General features: G+C 33.4%; 1 protein-coding gene across 1 annotated transcript; it reads right to left on the bottom strand.

Moving 5' to 3' along the window:
• Positions 1-6: 6 nt before the first annotated feature.
• c9h2orf80 (chromosome 9 C2orf80 homolog) lies at positions 7-642 on the bottom strand (the record flags this gene model as incomplete). The annotated part of the gene is made up of 4 exons (XM_016478986.1): positions 581-642; positions 327-409; positions 138-228; positions 7-57 (listed from the first exon to the last, which is right to left on the bottom strand). Coding segments are annotated over exons 1-4 (240 nt in total), but the record flags the coding sequence as incomplete, so codon positions are not given.
• Between the last annotated feature and the right edge of the window lie 627 nt (positions 643-1,269).

Raw genomic sequence — 1,269 nt, 5'->3', positions numbered from 1 at the left:
AGATGCCACTGGTTTGCAATTGTACAGAGACAGAATGTCTTCTATAGGTAAGCTGTTCTGAAAATGAGAGAACAATGATATGGCTTGTATTGTGGACAAAAACACAAATGTTGTTGAAACTGCTTACTTATCCTTACCAGAAGCATTCCAGCAAAGGAAGAAAGGATCATCGCTTCTCTTTCCAGGTGATTAGGGTACTGGCTAATATGTCTTAAACTGCCAATTCCTCTACAAACAACATATCATTGCCAAATGTGAGGCAAAACACTGCACATAAAAATAAATCTATTGCACAAATACAAATACCATTTATATAAATTACTCACATGTAGTCATTCTCAGCTGCATTCTTCCCATTATCTTTACTGAGCCACCACAAAGCCACACTTATAGCCAAGTCATAATGGGCCTATATGAATATGCAGATGTATTTAGAACAAATCCTAAGCTTGAATCTTGTTTTTCCATTTTTTTATTATAACGTAAGAAGCAAAAACAACAGCAACTAATATCCATACTCTCTCAATAAGACAAACCTGTCCTTTGAAATTAAACTTTCATTTTAATATCGATCACTTACCAAATCATCTAACATTGTAGAAGTGCTTTTTCCCTTCGGATCAAAACCAGTTTCTCGGAGTCGCTGTCCAATATATTCATCACTAAAAAAAGTTTTAAAAAAAACTTTGTTCTGAAAGTATGTGCTTACAAATGAACAATTTATGATCACTTTATCCTGATACAGTACAGTGAATTTATTTCATGTTACTTACAGCAAAGTTTTAACATCTCTCTTCACTCGCTTGACCTCCATTTGTCAGACACTTGAAATACTTAATTCTAAACGTCTTTATTTCAAGATTTAGCCAGGAAATAGCAGAAATCCCATTAAAACAGCAACATTAGGAAAAAGAAACCTTACAAGTTAAAAAAAAAAGCACCATGAGTATAACTTTACCTAGTAGCTAATCCTCTGCCAGGGGCAACACTAAACACAGGAAGCAAACTTCAAACTATATTTTGGCTTCCTACGAACAGGAAAAGTGAGATGAACATTTAACAGGATATCTAACACACAAGTGTTAGGTTACCAAAAGCATCTGAGATTAACATTTGGAAGAAATTACAAGTTGGGATGCTCTAAAAAAAATTGATGAAATAAAAAAGTCTATGACTATAAGCCCATAACATTTGAATTCAATGCATTTGCTTAAAACAAATAGATCACCTCAACAAATAGAAAGTAATCATTTTCTTGAAAACACATTG

This window comes from Sinocyclocheilus anshuiensis, unplaced genomic scaffold (genome assembly GCF_001515605.1).
Source record: "Sinocyclocheilus anshuiensis isolate Anshui unplaced genomic scaffold, SAMN03320099.WGS_v1.1 C32672386, whole genome shotgun sequence".
NCBI classification, from domain to species: domain Eukaryota; kingdom Metazoa; phylum Chordata; class Actinopteri; order Cypriniformes; family Cyprinidae; genus Sinocyclocheilus; species Sinocyclocheilus anshuiensis.
This window is presented reverse-complemented; position numbering and strand designations above follow the sequence as displayed.